Source organism: Ovis aries, chromosome 26 (assembly GCF_016772045.2).
Source record: "Ovis aries strain OAR_USU_Benz2616 breed Rambouillet chromosome 26, ARS-UI_Ramb_v3.0, whole genome shotgun sequence".
NCBI classification, from domain to species: Eukaryota; Metazoa; Chordata; class Mammalia; order Artiodactyla; family Bovidae; genus Ovis; species Ovis aries.
Genome location: NC_056079.1, coordinates 33,916,920 through 33,936,584, shown reverse-complemented (window position 1 = coordinate 33,936,584; position 19,665 = coordinate 33,916,920). Strand labels below are relative to the sequence as shown.

Genomic DNA, 19,665 nt, shown 5'->3' with positions numbered 1-19,665 from the left:
TATTGAAGAGATAAATTAGAGAAACCCTCTAGGCAAAACTAATACAATATTGTAAAGTAATTAACCTCCAATTAAAATAAATAAATTTATATTTTAAAAAATAAAATAAAAAGCATTGAATTGACATTTCTTGCATTGCATTTTATCTTTATAATTATTTTCCACATTAAAGTAAAAACAGCCTGTAACATAACAAATTGCATTACTTTAATCATTTGCTTTGGCTCACAATCAATACTAATCCATTTAATTTTTATATGACATATAAAATGGTCTTCTTTATTTTTGTTTCATTCAAGGTTTGCAATTCTCGCCTACATTGTCAATGTGATGCTGGATATGTGCCCCCAAATTGTGCGGAATTCAGCTCATCACCAGGAGGAAGTATCGATGATGGATTTTGGAATATAGAGGAGATGGAGGAGGAATGTTAGTAACTAAATCACTGCTCCAACAGAGCCTTCTGTATCCTTACAGCCCCACTGTCTATGTGGCTATTGAGCACTGGACATGCGGAGAATGCAATTAAGGAACCAACATTTTCATTTTATTTTACCTAATTAAATGTAAACGGTCACTTTGTAGTGCTATTATAAATAGCACACCTATAGATCATGTTATCAATCAAAATGTTGTATGTGCTTTTAACTCAAATCTAGCCATGAACATTTAATGTGTCATCTTAATTTTAACCATGGTTTCCCAAATTTTTTGATTTATACAGCTGTTTTCTAGGTTTGTTGCAGTTCAGTCACTAAATTACATTTGACTCACGTGATCCCATGAACTGCATCACTGCCAGACTTCCCTGTCCTTCACTATCTCCTAGCGTTTGCTCACATTCATGTCCACTGAGTCAGTAATGGCATCCAACCATCTCATCTTGTGTCACCCCCTTCTTTTGCCTTCAATCTTTCCCACCATCAGAGTCTTTTCCAATGAGTAGACTCTTCACATCAGGTGGCCAAAGTATTGGAACTTCAGCATCAGTCCTTCCAGTGAACATTCAGGGTTGATTTCCTTTAGGATTGACTGGTTTGATCTCCTTGCTGTCCAAGGGACTCTCAAGAGTCTCCTCCAGCACCACAACTTGAAAGCATCAATTCTTCAGCACTCAGCCATCTTTATGGTCCAACTCTCATATCCGTACATGACAACTGGAAAAACAATTGTCTTGACTAGATGTACCTTTGTCAGCAAATCGATGTCTCTGCTTTCTTATACCCTGCCTAGGTGTGTCATAACTTTCCTTCCAAGGATCAAGTATCTTTCAATTTCATGGCTGCTGTCACCATCCCCAGTGATTTTGGAGCCAAAGAAAGAAAATCTGTCACTGTTACCACTTTTTCCCCTTCTGTTTGGCATGAAGTGATAGGACCAGATGCCATGATCTTTGTTTTCTGAATGTTGAGCTTTAAGCCAACTTTTTTACTCTCTCCTTTCACTCTCATCAAGAGGCTCTTTAGTTCCTCTTCACTTTCTGCTGTTGGAGTGGTATCATCTGCATAGGTGAGCTTGTTGATATTTCTCCCAGTTAGAGAGATTCTTGACTCCAACTTGTGATTCATCCAGCCCAGCATTTTGCATGATGTACTCTGCATATACGTTAAAAGATTTTTTTGTTTTTTTTTTGTTGTTGTTGTTGTTTGTTTTGTTTTGTTTTTTTGCTTGTTTGGTATTGCAAGGTATTTAAAATGTCATGCTACACACGGGAAAATAAAATTTGGATTCATATACAAAAGTTATTGAAAACCAGATGTTTTAAATTCATTTTTTTAAATTTATTTATTTTTATTTTTTTTAGTTTTTTATTTTTTTAATTTTAAAATCTTTAATTCTTACATGCGTTCCCAAACATGAACCCCCACCCCACCTCCCTCCCCATAACATCTCTGTGGGTCTTCCCCATGCACCAGCCCCAAGCATGCTGTATCCTGCGTCAGACATAGACTGGCGATTCAATTCTTACATGATAGTATATATGTTAGAATGCCATTCTCCCAAATCATCCCACCCTCTCCCTCTCCCTCTGAGTCCAAAAGTCCATTATACACATCTGTGTCTTTTTTCCTGTCTTACATACAGGGTCGTCATTGCCATCTTTCTAAATTCCATATATATGTGTTAGTATACTGTATTGGTGTTTTTCTTTCTGGCTTACTTCACTCTGTATAATCGGCTCCAGTTTCATCCATCTCATCAGAACTGATTCAAATGAATTCTTTTTAATGATGGAGTAATACTCCACTGTGTATATGTACCACAGCTTTCTTATCCATTCATCTGCTGATGGACATCTAGGTTGTTTCCATGTCCTGGCCATTATAAACAGTGCTGCAATGAACATTGGGGTACACTTTTCTGTTTCAATTCTGGTTTCCTCGGTGTGTATGCCCAGTAGTGGGATTGCTGGGTCATACGGTAGTTCTATTTGCAATTTTTTAAGGAATCTCCACACTGTTCTCCATAGTGGCTGTACTAGTTTGCATTCCCACCAACAGTGTAGGAGGGTTCCCTTTTCTCCACACCCTCTCCAGCATTTATTGCTTGCAGATTTTTGGATCGCAGCCATTCTGACTGGTGTGAAGTGGTACCTCATTGTGGTTTTGATTTGCATTGCTCTAATAATGAGTGATGTTGAGCATCTTTTCATGTGTTTGTTAGCCATCCGTATGTCTTCTTTGGAGAAATGTCTGTTTAGTTCTTTGGCCCATTTTTTGATTGGGTCATTTATTTTTCTGGAGCTGAGCTGCATAAGTTGCTTGTATATGTTTGAGATTACTTGTTTGTCAGTTGTTTCATTTGCTATTATTTTCTCCCATTCAGAAGGCTGTCTTTTCACCTTGCTTATATTTTCCTTTGTTGTGCAGAAGCTTTTAATTTTAATTAGATCCCATTTGTTTATTTTTGCTTTTATTTCCAGAATTCTGGGAGGTGGATCATAGAGGATCCTGCTGTGATTTATAATTGCTTTCCAATGTTGTGTTAGTTTTTGCTGTACAACCATATGGGTCAGTATACATATATCTCTTCCCTCTTGAGCTTCCCTCTCATCTCCACCCTTCTAGGTCATCACAGAGGCCCGAGCTGAGCTCTCTGTGATATACAGCAGCTTGGTAAATTACTTTGAATAAACATATAATTGGACTCTACCTGTGTTTCACTGCACAGATTCTCTTGTTGTTTTGAGAGGGCATTAAATTTGTTTACACTTAATATCATGAGATGGTGCAGTGGTAAAGAATCCACCTGCCAGTGCAGGAGATGCAAGAGATGTGGCTTCGATCCACGAGAGGGGAAGATCCACTGAGAAGGGAATGGCAACCCACTCCAGTATTCTTGCCTGAAAAATTCAATGGACAAAAGAACCTGGCAGACTACAGTCCATGGGTTCACAAAGATTTAGACAATTGAATATGTCCATGAAAATACACAATATCATCATAATTGGTTTGGTGGTAATTCTGATTGCTTGATTTATATTTTTTTAATTTTAATTTTCTGGTTTGTTCCTTTTGCTTATTTGGACCAATTGGCCATAGATTTACTTTTCTAGTTTTATGCAATATCTTTATAATACCAATGGGAATATCAACTTTTTAAATTAATGCAATCAAAATTAAAACTATATCACTTTTTACATTTGTTATGTAAATTTAACCTCATCTACTATTACTGTTTCTTTTTAATTAGCCTCAGTTATATCTGTAATTTTCACTAAATAATTTTTAAAATAATTTTTTTTTGGTCTTAAATACTAGTCTTTATTTTTACACAAAGCAGTGCAAAATGAGGCAGTTCCCCTAAGGGTGACTTGAAACTAGAAAATCCACGCTGAGAGCAAGAGTGTTAGTGTTAGCTGCTGAGTCGTGTCTGACTTTTTGCAACACCATGGAGCCTGCCAGGCTCCTGTGTCCATGGGATTTCCCAGGCAAGAGTACTGAAGTGGGTAGCCATTCCTTTCTCCAGGGGAGCTTCTTTTTTTTTTTTTTTTTGCTCTTTATTTTAAATAGAAGAATCTGTTAGATGGTAATATCAACCTAATATATTCTAAGTAGCAGTGCAGTATGACAGGAATATGATAGGATGATAGAATGAAATAAATTAGAATGTAACACATAAATATTAAATATACATATAAAGATTAAATTATATATATTTAAAAGAAATATATAATGCACTTTGGGGTATCGACAAAGAAGTCTGGGAAGCACTTTTAAGTTTAAATGTATTTATTCTATGATTATATTATTTGAATTGCAAATTTTTATAATTCAAATTACTAAAATGATATGTATCATTTTTTAAAAGTTAAAAGATATTGTTATGTCTTCAGCTAAAACTGCAGCCTTGATAAAACGACATCATGCCTCTCAAAAAAATAACCTGATGATAAGTTTCTACGTCTTCTTACCTTTCTTCATTTTAATGGCTATCGTTGCTCTTAAATGGAATAAAATGAAGATATTTTGGAACAAAGAGGGAACACTAAGTAGGGAGTAAGTAAATGCATTGTTTTTTATATTTAATATTTGAAAGGCTTTATGAGAAAATTCAAATGTTATTCAGAATATTTTAAATAGGGACTCGTATAGATTGGTGTAATGCTTGTGTTTGTGTGTGTGTGTGTGTGTGTGTGTGTTCTTAGTCTCTCAGTCGTGTCAGACTCTTTGGACCCCATGGACTGTAGCCCGCCAGGCTCCTCTTTCGATGGGGATTCTCCTGGCAGGAATACTGGAGTGATTTGCCATGCCCTCCTCCAGGGGATCTTCCCAACCCAGGGAACTGAACAGGCATCTCCAGCACCAAGGGCTTCCCTTGTGGCTCAGCTAGTAAAGAATTCGCCTGCAATGCTGGAGACCTGGATTTGATCCCTGGGTTGGGAAGACCCCCTGGAGAAGGGAAAGGCTACCCACACCAGTACTCTGGCCTGGAAAATTCCATGAACTCTCTGAGTCAGACATGACTGAGCGACTTTCACTTTCACTCCTGCACTGCAGGCAGATTCTTTACCCTTTGAGCCACCTAATGGAGGCTTATAAGTCACTGATAATGCTTATAATTCTACCAAATGTTTACAAATATACCAGATTTTTTTTTCAAACTTAAGGCACATGGGTATCCCTCATGCCCATATACGCCCAGGAACAACTGAATTTACTCAGTAAATCCGCAGTATCTTTCTAGTAGAACATCATGTTGGCTATAATTGCTTTAGACGGCGCTGTCTACTTCCTAAGCAACCCCATTTGCCTTGTCTTGACATTTGGTGGTGCGAAGCAGCTAGAATATGCTGGAAGGTAAAAGAGTTCCAGAAAAATATCTATTTCTGCTTTATTGACTATGCCAAAGCCTTTGACTGTGCGGATCACAATAAACTGTGGAAAATTCTGAAAGAGATGGGAATACCAGACCACCTGACCTGCCTCTTGAGAAACCTGTATGCAGGTCAGGAAGCAACAGTTAGAACTGGACATGGAGCAGCAGACTGGTTCCTAATAGGAAAAGGAGTACGTCAAGGCTGTATATTGTCAACCTCCTTATTTAACTTATATGCAGAGTACATCACGAGAAACGCTGGGCTAGAAGAAGCACAAGCTGGAATCAAGATTGCTGGGAGAAATATCAATAAGCCCAGATATGCAGATGACACCTTCCTTATGAGTGAAGAGGAACTAAAGAGCTTCTTGATGAAAGTGAAAGAGGAGAGTGAAAAAGTTGGCTTAAGCTCAACATTCAGAAAACTTAGATCATGGCATCCTGTCCCATGACTTCATGGCAATAGATGGGGAAACAGTGGCTGACATTATTTGGGGGGGGGGGTGCACTCCAAAATCACTGCAGATGGTGATTGCAGCCATGAAATTAAAAGACGCTTACTTCTTGGAAGGAACGTTATGACCAACTTAGAGAGCATATTAAAAAGCAGAGACATTACTTTGTCAAGAAAGGTCCATCTAGTTAAGGCTGTGATTTTTTCAGTAGTCATGTATGGATGTGAGAGTTGGACTGTGAAGAAAGCTGAGCACAATAGAATTGATGCTTTTGAACTGTGGTGTTGGAGAAGACTCTTGAGAGACCCTTGCTCTGCAAGGAGATCCAACCAGCCCCTCCTAAAGGAGATCAGTCCTGGGCGTTCATTGGAGGGACTGATGTTGAAGCTGAAACTCCAATACTTTGGCCACCCAATGTAAAGAGCTGACTCATTTGAAAAGACCCTGATGCTGGGAAAGATTGGGGGTGGAAGGAGAAGGGGACGACAGAGGATGGGATGGCTGGATGGCATCACCAACTCAATGGACATGAGTTTGGGTAAACCCCGGGAATTGATGATGGACAGAGAGGCTTGGCGTGCTGCCGTTCATGGGGTCGCAAAGATTCGGACACGACTGAGCAGCTGAACTGAATTGAATGATGAATAGAGATGGGGCAGCACAGAATATGGGGCCAGAGATGAGAAATAGAGATGGGGCAGCATAGAATACATGGGGCCAGTGACAATGAATTGGAATTGGTGATGGAGAGGGAAGCCTGAAGTCCATGAGGTCGCAAAGATTTGGACATGACTGAGAGGCTGAACTAAACTGAATGACGCCAAATAGAGACGGGGCAGCATAGAATACGGGGAAGGTGAGAAAATATAAGATCACAAAGAGTGAGGGAAAGCACATATAAAGGACTTGGCCTATGTTACATGAAATTAGTATTGCTCACATGTTTCTGAAATTAGAGTTAAGGTACTTGCTCAGTTTTTTTCTTTTTCTGGAACAAAATTTAATTGCTTCTTTTTAAAAAATGAGGTATAAATACCTTATATGATATTAGTTTCTTGTGTGTAATACTTTGTATATAATGTAAAATGATCATAGTAAGTCTAGTTAACATTTATTATACATAGTTGCAAATTTTTTGTTTTCCTCCTGATGAGGACTTTTAAGATCTACTCCTTTAGAAAGTTTCATATATGCAGTTAGTTATTACTGGCTATAGTCAGCATGCTGTCCATTACATCCCCATGACATTTATTTTTTTATATAGAGGTTGTACCTTTTGAACTTACTTACCCGTTTTGCTCATCCTCACTCCAATCCATTACATATGGCAACACCAATTTGTTCTCTGCATTTAAGAGGTTTTTGTTTGTTTGTTTTGGTTTTCTCAATCTACGTATAAATGGGATCATACATTGTCTTTCTCTGTCTGACCTTATTTCACATTCATACAGCTTTTTCTTTCCTGTAGCACAAATACTGTTCACAATTTGCTTAGTAAATATTTAGGACGACGAGAATGCAGAAGTAAGTGTAAAGATTGGGTCTCGTTCCTTCATTGCAAAGTAAATCATTTTTGTTTCTCATATGTTTATTGGAGATAAAATGATATAAAATTTCTATCAGCACCTCTGCTTACCAAGTAAGTTAATCTTAGTTATGAACAAGTTAGCAGCAACCAGTAAATTCAGGGCAGTATTCTGCATGATTCACATGGACATTTATATAATCATTCAATTATTATAAATGATTTAATTGAATGATATTTGGCATAAGTCTTCCTGGGCTCTTATTTAAGACACGTTTGAAAAATCTGAATACTTGCAAAGCTGAACCTGACTTCTGGAAGAAATGGTATACTTAGATATCACTGACCATAAATAACAAAATCTGCCTAAGTTTTAAAAGCATCAGTCAATTGTTTCAGGGCTATAAGGGCAGTAAATGATGTAGGGCTGAAACGCAAAAGGGTAGTAAGGAACTGGATGGCTGTGAACTTGGTCATTCTCTCCATCACCCAAAGGCTTTTATGATTGACATCATCTCTTTTTGTCTATGTTCATTCTCTCCAAAAGAACTACTCTGCTTACACATGGCCCAGAGTACCTCTCTCAACCATTCTAGTTTCATTTTCAAGTAAAAATCCTAATAACCTCTCAAAACCAGTATCTGTTAGTTAAGAGACATCAACAGACAGAAATAGCTGTGCAAGTGTATCTAGTTTAAACAAGTGTCCTGTCAGGATTTATAATCCCAAATTGGATGTTCAAACCTGATTTTTACCATCTGTAGCCAAAGAACTATAGCCATTACAAGGAAACTACACCATAATATTACTCTTCAACAAGAACTGAGTGTGTATAGGAGCCAAAGGGATAATGGAGGCCGTGTGAATACCACAAAGTGTAAATAGACATAACTGAAAGAGAGGCCTCATTAAGGAGCTCATTAACAGAACTGAGATGACTATTCACATAGTTATTTGATAGAAATAATATAATCGAAGTCATGATAATTTAAGAATTCATGTGTAAATTGTCTTTAACTTTGGAGAAGCATTATCATAGATATTTTAATATTTCACCCTGTCTTCCATGTAGATAACATAGAGAAAAGTAATAGATGGATTTAACTTTGAAATTTTTAAAATACTTAACATATTAGTTTTAAACTTTTTATTTTATGTTGGAATATAGCAGATTAACAATGTTGTAATAGTTTCAGCTAGACAGCAACGGGACTCGGCCATACATATGTATGTGTCTATTCGCCCCCAAACTCCCCTCCCATCCAGGCTGCCACATTACATTGAGCAGAGCTCAATGTGCTATACAGTAGGACCGAACCTAGTTGGTTATCCATATTAAATATGTGTGTACACATCCATATCCAGTGTGTACGTATTCATCCCAAACTCCCTATCTAAGCTTCCCCCTCATCCTTCCCCCCTGGAAGCCATAAGTTCACTCTCTGAGTCTGTAAGTCTGTTTCTGTTTGTAAATAAGTTCATTTAGATACTGAACTTAAAAGATGTCATACAATATTTTTCCTTCTCTGTCTGACTTACTTCACATAAGATGACAATCTCTAGGTCCATCCAAAACACAGCAAATCGCTTTATTTCTTTCTTTTTGATGGCTGAGTAAAATATTCCGTTGTATATATGTTCCACATTTTCTTTATCCATTTTTCTGTTGATGGATATTTAGGTTGTATCCATATCTTTGCTGTTGTAAATAGTGCTATAAGGAAAGTCTCCCGCATTGCAGGCAGATGCTTTAACCTCTGAGCCACCAGGGAAGCCTGCTATAAGGAAAAATATCTGCAAATCAATCAGTGTGATGTACCATAGTAAGAAAGCAAAGAATAAAAGCCATATGCTCATCTCAATATATGCCACAAAAGCTTTTGACAAACTCAACACCATTTATGATAAAAACTCTCCAGAAAGTTGGGATAGGGGGAACATATCTCAAAATAATAAAGGCCATATATGACAAACTTACAGCTAACATCATATTCAGTGGTTAAAAGCTGAAAGCCTTTCCTCTAAGATCAGGAGGAAGACAAGGATGTCCACTGTCACCACTTTTATTTAACAGTTTTGGGAGTTCTAGCTACGGCAATCAGAGAAGAAAAAGAAATAAAGGGAATCCTAGTTGGAGAAGGCTATGGCACTCCACTCCAGTACTCTTGCCTGGAAAATCCCATGGGCGGAGGCATTCCATGGGGTCGTGAAGAGTCGGACACAACTGAGCGACCTCACTTTTACTTGTCACTTTCATGCATTGGAGAAGGAAATGCAACCCACTCCAGTGTTCTTGCCTGGAGAATCCCAGGGATGAGGGAGCCTGGTGGGCTGCCGTCTATGGGGTCGCACAGAGTCGGACATGACTGAAGTGATTTAGCAATTGGAAAGCAAGAAGTTAAATCGTCACTGTTTGCAGATGACCTGATACTCTACATAGATTTTAAAGATGCCACCAGAAAACTACTGGAGCTCATCAATGAATCTGTTAAAGTTGCAAGTTACAAAATTAATACACAGAAATCTCTTGCATTTATATACACTAACAACGAAAGATCAGAAAGAAAAATTCAAGAAGCAATTTCATTTACTATCACATCACAAACATAAAATACCTAAGAATAAACCTATTTAAGGAGACAAATGACCTATACTGAAACTATGAGATGCTAATGAAAGAAATTGAAGAAAACAGAAACAGATGTAAAAACATACCATGTTTATGTATTGGGAAAGTCAATATTGTCAAAATTATACTAAAGCAGTCTATAAATTCTGTGCAATCTCTATCAAATTTTCTGTGACATTTTTCACAGAACTAAAACAAGAAAACCTTAAAATTTGTATGGAGACACAAAAGACCCCAAATAGCCAAAACAATCTTGAGAAGGAAAAATAGAGCTGAAGAAATCAGGCTTCCTGACTTCAGATTATACTACAAAGCTATAGTCAGCAGAACAATATGGTACTGGCACAAAAATAGAAATACAGATCAGTGGAACAGGATACAAAGCCTTGTAAAGTAATCTACAACAAAAGAAGCAAGAATATACAATGGAGAAAAGACAGTCTCTTCAACAAATGGTGCTAGGAAAACTGGGAAGCTGCATGTAAAAAGCAAATAAGATTTTAGATAATTCTTTAAATCATTCACAAAATTAAGTTTAACATATTTTAAAGTTAGGCTACCATTGGTAATGTACCCCAGTAAGATATATGATTCCTTAATGGGATATAGGAAGAAAAGTGGATATTGGTACATATTAACTGAATAATTAGTAAAAGTCTAGCTATTTTTGTTTTCTTGAGTTCATTTAAGATTACAGTGTTTCCTAACCTTAAAACAATTCTATTTCTTTCATACAGATCTCTATCAGAAATCAGCAGTAGTAACAGCAGTCAGTCTTACAGGTAAAGTTGAAGTAAAATGATCATTATTGACAAAATGATATAATTCATTAAATATATTAAAAATATTTTAACAGTACTTCAATATAGGAAATATATTATTTCCATTTACTGTTTCCAATGAGTTCATCATTTTGATATCTAGTCATTACTATCATATACTAAAAGACTAAAACAGCATTTCGTGTTGATATTACCTTATACTTCTATAGAAACGTTTCATGTTAACTCGCATTGTCCAGATTCATTAGCCACAATTTTTGTAAAAAGAAATGACTTTAAAGGGATTTAAAATGCATTCTTAAAATATTTATGAGCAATCGTGTATTTGTTTGGTGTATTTAAGACACCAATCTGCGTTAACAGATTGTCTAAATGAGAGTTTTATATACATTGTCTCCCAACACTTGTATTTCTTCCTCATTGATTCCCTGGTTATTGGTCTCCTTGTTTTAGAAATAAGAAAACAGATATAAAGCATGTAAGTAATTCCCCATGTGTATGGAATGGTAGGAAGTTTTTGAGTTTGAGATTAAGATAATCATATTCCAGGGCTGAAACTCTTAAAAGTGAAAGTGTTAGTCACTCAGTTGTCTCCGACTCTTTGAGACCCCATGGACTGTAGCCTGCCAGGCTCTTCTGTCCTTGGAAATCTCCAGGCAAGAATACTGGAGGGCTAGCCATTCCCCTCTCCCGGGTGTTCCCTACCCAGGAATCAAGCCCAGGTCTCCTGCATTACAGGTGGATTCTTTACCATCTGAGCCACAGAAAAGTCCTGAAACTCTTAAGAACTCCACAGTTTTGCCACATATTTTCTGATATAAGACTGGGGATGGGAATGGTATGTACATTTATTGAGGACCTAGTAGATGCCAGGCAAATGCTAAAAGGCACTCACCCTCCAAGGCAGAAGAATAATTCTTTACAATAAGATGAGATAAAGAAGGCTTCTGTATATACTGTTCATATTCCTAAACCAAATGCATATAGAAATCATGATATATGATATTTCACATATTAGACATCACTGGGAGTAAAGGAACAGAATCAGAAACTCATCTAAGAATGAGATCACAAGTTCATCTCTTTACTTAGCTGCCATATGTGACCATGATGGAGAGTAAAGTCATTGGATCTTATTTCCTTTTCTGCCACCAAAGAAAATATTCATAACTCGTAGCCTCAAAGTAAAGTAGTCTTATTTCTGCCTAGAGTAGCCTCTACCTCTTCTCTCAGCAAGTTATATTAAAAGCCCACATCTTAGGTGAAGACTCTGACCCGTGGCTGTCCTTCTCATCTCCTACAATCATAGTTTTGTCATCATGCTGAGTGCCTTCACCCACACTCCTCACCTCCACACAACTTTACTCATTTTCTCCTAGAGCAATACACTGAGCTCTCCATCTCTCGGATATTTTTTTTCCAACTCTTAAGTCATAGCTTCAATCTCATGCTTTCTTTTGCTTTTTTTTTTTTTTTTTTTCCTGTTTCTCATAGCCTTCTCCTGCCAGCAGTACTTTATGGTCATATTAAGGACTTGCCTCCAGAATGTGACACATTCATTCCATAAACATATTTTATAAGTTGATTGTAGAGTGTGCTGAAAGGTAATTCATTATATGGAAAAGATGAGAGAAGGAGGAACTGGGAGCAATTTTAAATATGTCCGACTGAATAGGCCCTGTTGAGCAAGTGATGGGACAGCTGTGAACTGAAGGGAGGTACAAATAATTATGCAGTTTAGATGTTTGAAAGGAGTCACCTGAGTCAACTCACAGAAGGCTTTTATTTGGATGCAGGGCAACAAGAGAGGAATATAGGCATACACTGGGGGCCAGAGAGACACCTCCGACACAAAGTTCCTTATTTTAAATTGTAAACAGTCCATTATAAATCCAACGGCCCTTATCTCAGCAAAAAGAGAAGCCAGGTATTCACGCTTTCCCAAAGGTAAAGAGAGAGCTTCCCACAGGTAGAGTCACAGCTCCACTGCAGCCGTAAACCACCTCTCTCTCACCCAGGCATCGAGCTGGCAAGGCTATCAATGCATGAACCCGGGTAGGAGCTTTTCAAGCACATGAATGATCTAACAACAAATACAAAACCCCTCAGGACTGATCCAGGAGAGAAAGGATGTTACCTCATACCAGGGATAGTAAAGATGGTCTTAGGAATACACTTTGAATGTGAACCAATAGAGTGAGTTGACAGTTTGGATGTAGAGTGTAAGAAACAGTACTTCCGTGATATTCCTTGCTGGAAGACAGCAAGGCTACATAGTTAACCCAGAGCTCTCTATTCCTAAATGTGTGCTCTTAAAATATTTTAAAAAATTTACTCTACAGCTTATGGATGATGAAAGAGAAGGTCTGCTTAGGTAATCATGAGCTAAGTCTGATATGCCATGATCCAGAGGTTACATTTTCTCATTTATCTGAATAGGAATGTAGTTGAAGTATTTTTGAAGTGGTAAAGGAGGATTTAGCATGACATGGTCTGCTTTTTACAAGTTTCACTGGGATAAATTAGAAAATGCAGTCAGATTTAGTCAGAATGGAGACTAGTGAAACGAAATGAACAGTAAAATTGTGAAGAGGGCAGGACTGGATAAGACGGAAAGAATAACAAAGAGAGACCTAACAGGAGAAGACTTGGCTGAAGCGCTGACTGGCTCGATGTATTTGGTTTAGAATAAGAGAGATCGGCAAAGACTTAAACAGTCCGACACAATGGATAGTGATACCTTTTACTGTTGACATACTGTATAGCTGGTGAGAACGAGTTTGGTGTTGGAGTGATGAAGTTCAGTTGAGATCAATCCATTTCAGTCGCTCAGTCATGTCCGACTCTTTGCGACCTCATGAATTGCAGCACGCCAGGCCTCCCTGTCCATCACCAGCTCCTGGTGTTCACTCACACTCATGTCCATCAAGTCAGTGACGCCCTCTTTCAGTATCCTATCATTTTGCCTTTTCATACTGTTCGTAGCATTCTCCAGGCAAGAATACTGAAGTGATTTGCCATTCCCTTCTCCAGTGGACCACATTCTGTCAGACCTCTCCGCCATGACTCTCCCATCTTGTGTGGCCCCACAGGGCATGGCTTAGTTTCATTGAGTTAAACCAAGCTGTGATCCGTGTGACTGAATAATGAAGTAGAAGGGAGTAAAAAAGGAGTTTGTTTTGAAGATATGTATGTGGGACACCTGTCGGAGAGGCACAGAGGACTATTGGAAGTTCTCCTCCTCTGTATATGAAAATTGAGAAAATATTTATTATTAAAAATAATGATTATTATTCCCTGTTCACAAGGGTCTGCCTGCAATGAGGGAGACCTGGGTTCGAGCCCAGGGTTGGGAAGATCCCCTGGAGATGGAAATGGCAACCCACTCCAGTATTCTTGCCCGGAGAATCCCATGGATGGAGGAGCCTGGAGGGCTACAGTCCACAGGGTCGTAAAGAGTTGGACACGACTGAGCGACTTCACTTTCACTTTCACATGTTGTATTGCTCATGATTTTCTTTGACCCATATAAAACTTGTGTAAATGAAACATATATTGTTAACACTAGTTTATACCATTGTCTTTCAATGTGGCTATCATAGATGATTTAGGGGAAAAATTAAAAGAAACAAAAAAACTTGGGTTTGAAAATCATATGGAGCACAGATGTAAATTGTGACAGTATAAATTGTCTTTGTATACTATTTAATGGATATGCATGTAGCTGTGAAGTGAAATGAGGAAGCATTTATTAACAACTTATAAAATGTAGTATTTCTATTTTTCTATATTTATTTTACAGCAGTGACTAAACAAAAAATAAAACAAAACAAAACACAGTTTGGAGAAAAGATATTAGCAAGAAACTGGCATGATTCAAGAACGAAAAAAAAAATCTTCTCTTCCTCCTTTTGTGATGACCCACAGCTTTCAGTTTTACAAAGCAAAGTAAATCCTGTGAGTGAAAGTATGCAGGCTTGTGTCTATTGTTTCTGTTCTCGAACCCAACTTCATGTGTCCGACTCAGAGTAGAAACTTAAGAGCTTGGAGCAGAGAAAGGTTTATTGTAAGGGGCAAGGAGAACCTTCAGCTGATGTTCAAAACCCCAAGCTCACTGATATTTTTAGGGGAAGAGGTTTTTTTTTTTTTTTTTGCTTGCTTTTTTAATTTTTAATTTTTTTATTTTAATTTTTACTTTATTTTGCTTTACAATACTGTATTGGTTTTGCCATACGTTGACATGAATCCACCACGGGTGTACATGAGTTCCCAATCCTGAACCCCCCTCCCACCTCCCACCCCATATCATCTCTCTGGCTCATCCCCGTACACCAGCCCCAAGCATCCTTATCCTGCATCAAACATAGACTGGCGATTTGTTTCTTACATGATAGTATACGAGTTTTAATAGGTAAAATCTGGGGCAAGGGCTGCAGCGTGTGGAACTTCCCTCTGACTGGCTGGTGGTGAGATAACAGGGCCGTGTTCCAGCCATCTCAGTCATCAGCCTTTCCAATCAGTGTGGGTCCACTTGCTTGTGCTCAGCCTGCAGTGACCTCCTCCGTCTGGATTGAGAGGGCCCTAGTTCCTGCTGAAGAACTCCAAGGCATGCACAGACTGCTAGCCCATCACCCGAGGAGGAACCAGCACCAGGCCCCTTGCTGCAGCAGTGTCTCCTCCTGCCTCCCCTCCCTTCCCTTCCCCAGTCAGCAACTGTTTGAATATGCCCTTTGGAACTTGTGGAAGGTCGAGGAAGCTGAAAGCCTTTTTCCTTCAAATAAGAAATGGGACACACGGAAACACTTTTGTGTCCAGGAGGGCCCCACAGGGTCCAGCTCAGCTTCAGTCCTTCTACCTCCATAATCCTCTAGTAGGAGACAAGAAAGTTGGTCTCTTTCGAAACTGGAAGGTTGTTCCATCCCAAACAAACCTTCCATCATGCACTCCTGCCACTGACTGCCCTCAGATTCCCAAAGCTCTGGGACTCACTCCCATCTCAAGAGAGGACCCCTGCTTCCACTCTCTTCAATAGCTCATGATTCTCACACGCTCCCCTTCCAAGTTCTGGGATGTTCCGGGGAAGGCTCTACAACTTCTACACAACTTAAAGGATGATATGGGAGAAGGGTCTTTGCACAACTCTGGGCGATAAAACCAACATCTTAGAAGAAGTGGACCATTTCCATTAGAAACAGAATTTTTCCTAATAAATATAAAGAGAATATCCAAATATTGGTAAAGAAAGGGGATGTATAAGTAAAAATCAAAACATAGCAAGAAAGCAACAATAACAATCAGTCTCATAAAGAAAATCCTAAATCCAAATACCTCTACTTCTAGAAAGCAGCTTATATGTATAAGAAGGTTGTTTTAAGTTGCTCGTCTCTTTCCTGCCTAGAGAAGTTTCTTCAGTGTTTGTTGCAAACCTAATCTGCTGCTGCTGCTGCTGCTAAGTTGCTTCAGAGATGGCAGCCCACCACGCTCCCCTGTCCCTGCGATTCTTCAGGCAAGAACACTGGAGTGGGTTGCCATTTCCTTCTCCAATGCATGAAAGTGAAAAGTGAAAGTGAAGTCACTCAGTCGTGTCCGACTCTTTGAGATCCCACAGACTGCAGCCTACTAGGCTCCTCCATCCATGGGATTTTCTAGGCAAGAGTACTGGACTGGTGTGCCATTGCCTTCTCCTAAAGCTAATCTGGTGGTGCTGAATTCTCTTATTTATATTTAGCTCGTCTGTACAGCCTTGTATTCCTCCATCAAATCTGAATGAGAACTTTGCTGGGAAGAATATTCTTGGTCATAGGTTCTCCAATAACCCTCCAATAACTCTAATATTCCTGCCTAGAGAATCCCTCAGACAGAGGAGCCTGGTGGGCTACAGTCCATGGGATCATAAAGAATTGGACATGATGGAAGCAACTTGGCATGGCACAGCACAGGTTCTTCCCTTTCCTCACTTTAAATACATCATGCCACTCCATCAGGCCTGCAGAGTTTCTGCTCAGAAATCATCTGACGACCTTATGGGAATTCCCTTGTATATTATCATTTTTTACCTTGTTGCGTTTAATGTTTTTTCTTTGTCATTAGTTTTCATCCGTTTTATCACTATATGTCTTGGCGTGTTCCTCCTTGGGTTTGTCCTGCCTGAAACTCTCTACACATCCTGTACTTGGGTGCCTATTTCCTTTCTCATGTGAGGGAGGTTTTCTGCAGTTATCTCTTCAAATATCAGGGATGTGTGTAATATGAATACTGGTGCCCTTAATGCTGTCCCAGAGATCTCTTTAAAAATCTTTATTTATTTTCATTTTTTCTTTATTTTGTTCTGTAGCAGTGATTTCCACCATTCTATCTTCCTGCTTACTTATCCTTTCTTCTGCCTCATTTGTTCTGCTATTTATTCCTCTAGTTTTATTTTAAATTATTATTTCAGTTATTGTATTGCTCACATCTGTTTGCTTGTTCTTTAGTTCCTCTAAGTCTTTGTTAAAATTTTTTGCATCTTCTCAATCCTTGCCTTCACTCTTTTTCTGAGATCTTGATCATCTCCACTATCATCATTCTGAATTCTTTCCCTGCGAGTTGGCTAGCTCCACTTCACTTTGCTGTTCTTCTGCAGTTTCATCTTGTTCCTTCATCTAGGACCCATTCCTCTGCCAATTTTCACTTAACTTTCTCTGATCGCAGTTTCCATTCTGCAGGCTCAGGGTTGTAGTTGTTGCTTTGGCTGTCTGCCCTCTCATGAATGAGGCTAAGATGCTAGAACAGGGTTCTTGATGAGAGGAACTGATTCCTGCTCAGTGATGGTATAGCTTGGTCTTGTCCCTCTTGCAGATAGGGCTATGCTCAGGGAGAGTCTAAGCCACTTGTCTGCTGATAGGTGACGCTGTGTTCCCACCCTGTTGGTTGGTTGACCCAAAGCAACCCAGCACTGGAGACCACAGGCTGCTTGATGGGCTCATGGCAGCCTCTTGGAGGGCTCACACCAATAGATTCTTTCCCAAACTGCTGCTGCCAGTGTCTTTGTCCCTGCAGTGAGCCACAGCGGCCCCCGCCTCTGCAGGAGACCCTCCAATACCAACAGCTAGGTCTGGCTCGGTGTTTTATGGGGTCACTGCTTTTTCCCCTGGGTCCTAGTACAGATGAGAGTTGTGTGCACCCTCCAATAGCAGAGTTTCTGTTTCCCTCAGTCCTGTGTAAGTCCTGGGATCAAACCCCATTGGCCTTCAAAGCCATATTCTCTGGGGACTTTTCCTCCCATTGCCAGAACCCCCAAGCTAGGAAGCCTGATATGGGACTCAGGAATTTCACTGCTGTGGTATAACTTCCGTGGTGCTATTGTTTTCTGGTTTGTGGGGCGCCCACCTCGCTGATACAGGATTTAATTTCACTGTGATTGTGCCACTCTTGCCATCTTGCTGTGGTTTCTTTTTTTCTTTGGATGCAGGGGACCCTTTTTTGGTGGATTCCAGAGTTTTGGGAGGAGTTTCCAGGTGGCTCAATCTGCCTGCCACTGCAGGAGCTACAGGAGATGGGGATTTGATCCCTAGGTTGGGAAGATCCCCTTGGGGAGGAAATGTCAACCCACTCCAATATTCTTGCTGGGAAAATCCCATACATAGAGGAGCCTGCCAGGCTACATTCTGTAAGGTCACAGAGTCTGACATGACTGAGTGAAGGAACACACACAGAATATTTTGACAATGATTGTTCAATAGTCTGTTGTGATCTGGGTGTTTTTTTAAGAAGGGGGTGAGATCACATCCTTCTGTTCTACCATCTTGAGCTAATTATCCAAATCACTCCACTTCTAAGTTTTAAGAAATATTAGAAGAAAAAAAATCATAACATTACACTAACAAAGACTAAAGGGATAATATAGCCCAATTTATTTTATAACTCCAGCACATCTCTGATACCAAACACAGTAGCTTCATTAAAGTGAAAATGACAGGCAAATATGTATGAATTTGAATGCAAAAATTCTAAACAAAATGATGACAAATCAATCCAGAAAAATATAAAAAGGATAATGTATCATGACAAAATAGATGTATTCTAGGAATACAAGTCTGTTCAACACTGGAAAATCAGTAGGTTTAATTCACAACATACATAGAATATGGAAAAAAATTTATGATCAATTTACACAAAATGAAGCTTTAGATAAAATCCAACTTCCCTGATAAGATTTTTTCATGCAAATCCCAGAAAATTGGGAAGAAGTAAATTTCTGATCTCGAATAGGTACCTACAAAAGTCCAGTGATAAAACTCCAGTGAAGAAGATATTTGTGACTATTATATCCAATGAAGGCATCATATCTAGAATCTATTAATAAGATCTACATATAATAAAAGAGACACATGGCCACTTAATTGAAAAATGGACCAAGTTTTCAAACAGGCATTTACCAAAACTATATAAATAGGAAATAAACGTATAAACTTGTGCTAAAACTCACTAACAACCATGAAAATAAAAATTAAAGCAAAAATGTACAACATCTACAGGTCCACCAAAATGACTAAAGTGAAATAGGCATTAAAACAAAAACAAATGTAAACATTGATATGACATGTAATTCTTGTACATTTCTGGTAGAAATACAAATTAGTACAGTAATCTTAGAAAACTTTTTGAATGTACCTACTAACATATACACTGTTATCCAGCAACTTTACTCTAGAAATACACCCAGTGTAAATCATCAGATGGCATATACCTAAAAAGTGGTATATATAATGATAAAGCTCAATTTATCAAGAAGAGAAAATATCCCTAAATGAGTGTATTAAAAATGATACATCATCAAAATATAAGAATCAAAATTTGACAGACATTAAGGAAATGGTTTTTCCAGTGGTCATGTATGGATGTGAGAGTTGGACTGTGAAGAAAGCTGAGCACTGAAGAACTGATGCTTTTGAACTGTGGTATTGGAGAAGACTC

At 38.7% G+C, this 19,665-nt stretch overlaps 1 protein-coding gene across 1 annotated transcript in view; it reads left to right on the top strand.

Annotated features, from left to right (window-relative positions):
- LOC121818062 (A disintegrin and metallopeptidase domain 3-like) overlaps positions 1-14,680 on the top strand; it is a 104,039-nt gene extending 89,359 nt beyond the window's left edge. The window contains exons 18-21 of the mRNA XM_060406913.1: positions 300-429; positions 4,337-4,499; positions 10,666-10,710; positions 14,513-14,680. Of these exons, the coding sequence (XP_060262896.1) occupies positions 300-429; positions 4,337-4,499; positions 10,666-10,710; positions 14,513-14,522 (348 nt within the window). The 3' untranslated portion in view covers positions 14,523-14,680. The remainder of the gene's footprint in view (positions 1-299; positions 430-4,336; positions 4,500-10,665; positions 10,711-14,512) is intronic.
- Positions 14,681-19,665: the final 4,985 nt, after the last annotated feature.